General features: G+C 45.8%; 1 protein-coding gene across 1 annotated transcript; it reads right to left on the reverse strand.

Annotated features, from left to right (window-relative positions):
- Window positions 1-265: 265 nt before the first annotated feature.
- Window positions 266-670, reverse strand: LOC145404051 (protein GVQW3-like; the record flags this gene model as incomplete). Its single annotated transcript, XM_080275656.1, has 1 exon — window positions 266-670. A coding segment is annotated over one exon (405 nt), but the record flags the coding sequence as incomplete, so codon positions are not given.
- Window positions 671-872: the final 202 nt, after the last annotated feature.

An 872-nucleotide genomic window follows, 5' to 3' on the forward strand; every position in this document is an offset into this window, starting at 1 on the left:
TGGGCATGTTGGAGCCTTTAGAAACGATACAAACATACGAGGTGTGACAAAAAAGAAACGGGACACTGGCTGCTAATCACACAATTCATCAGCCACACAGTAATGAAGTACATCACAGTGTTGCCCAACATCTCAGCACTGCATGAGAAAAGCAGCACTTCAATTAACCTATTATCTTTCTTTTCACAGGTGGTTTTGTAGCTCCTATCAAGTGTCCTTTGTCACAGAATGAGCCTTGAGCAAAGGATTAACATAAATTTCTTGGCTAACTTGGGAAAAACTCCAGCAGAAACCCTTGCCGTGTTGAAGGATGTGTAGGGACAGAAAACAGTGTCCTGTACATGTGTCTATGAGTGGCACAAGAAGCACAGGATGGCGCAGGGTGATGCTCCAAAATGTCCCGTGACACATCCACACGGCGGGTCTGTTGGTCCTCAAAGAGCAGTTTGGGCACCAACTTTGCACAAATCTTCCGCATACCCACAACTTCCAATAAGATGGACCTCACTGACTCCCTATTCAATCCCAGTTGCTCATCCATCATTTTGATCATCAGTCCGTGATCACTCCACACCAATTCCTTGACCTTCTGGATGTTGGCATCATTTCTTGTTGTTGAGGGACGTCCTGGATTTGGGTCATCCTCCACGTCAACCCACCCATCCTGAGCCTCTTGTGCCACTCACAGACACGTGTACGGGACACTGTTTTCTGTCCATACAAATCCTTCAGCATGGCATGGGTTTCTGCTGGAGTTTTTCCCAAGTTAGCCAAGAACTTAATGTTAAATCCTCTTGCTCAAGGCTCATTCTGTGACAGAGGACACTTGACAGGAGCTACAAAACCACCTGTGAAAAGAAAGATAATAGGTT

The sequence above is a fragment of the Coenobita brevimanus genome, chromosome 62, assembly GCF_032717465.1.
Source record: "Coenobita brevimanus isolate Jiangsu-jjx chromosome 62, ASM3271746v2, whole genome shotgun sequence".
NCBI classification, from domain to species: domain Eukaryota; kingdom Metazoa; phylum Arthropoda; class Malacostraca; order Decapoda; family Coenobitidae; genus Coenobita; species Coenobita brevimanus.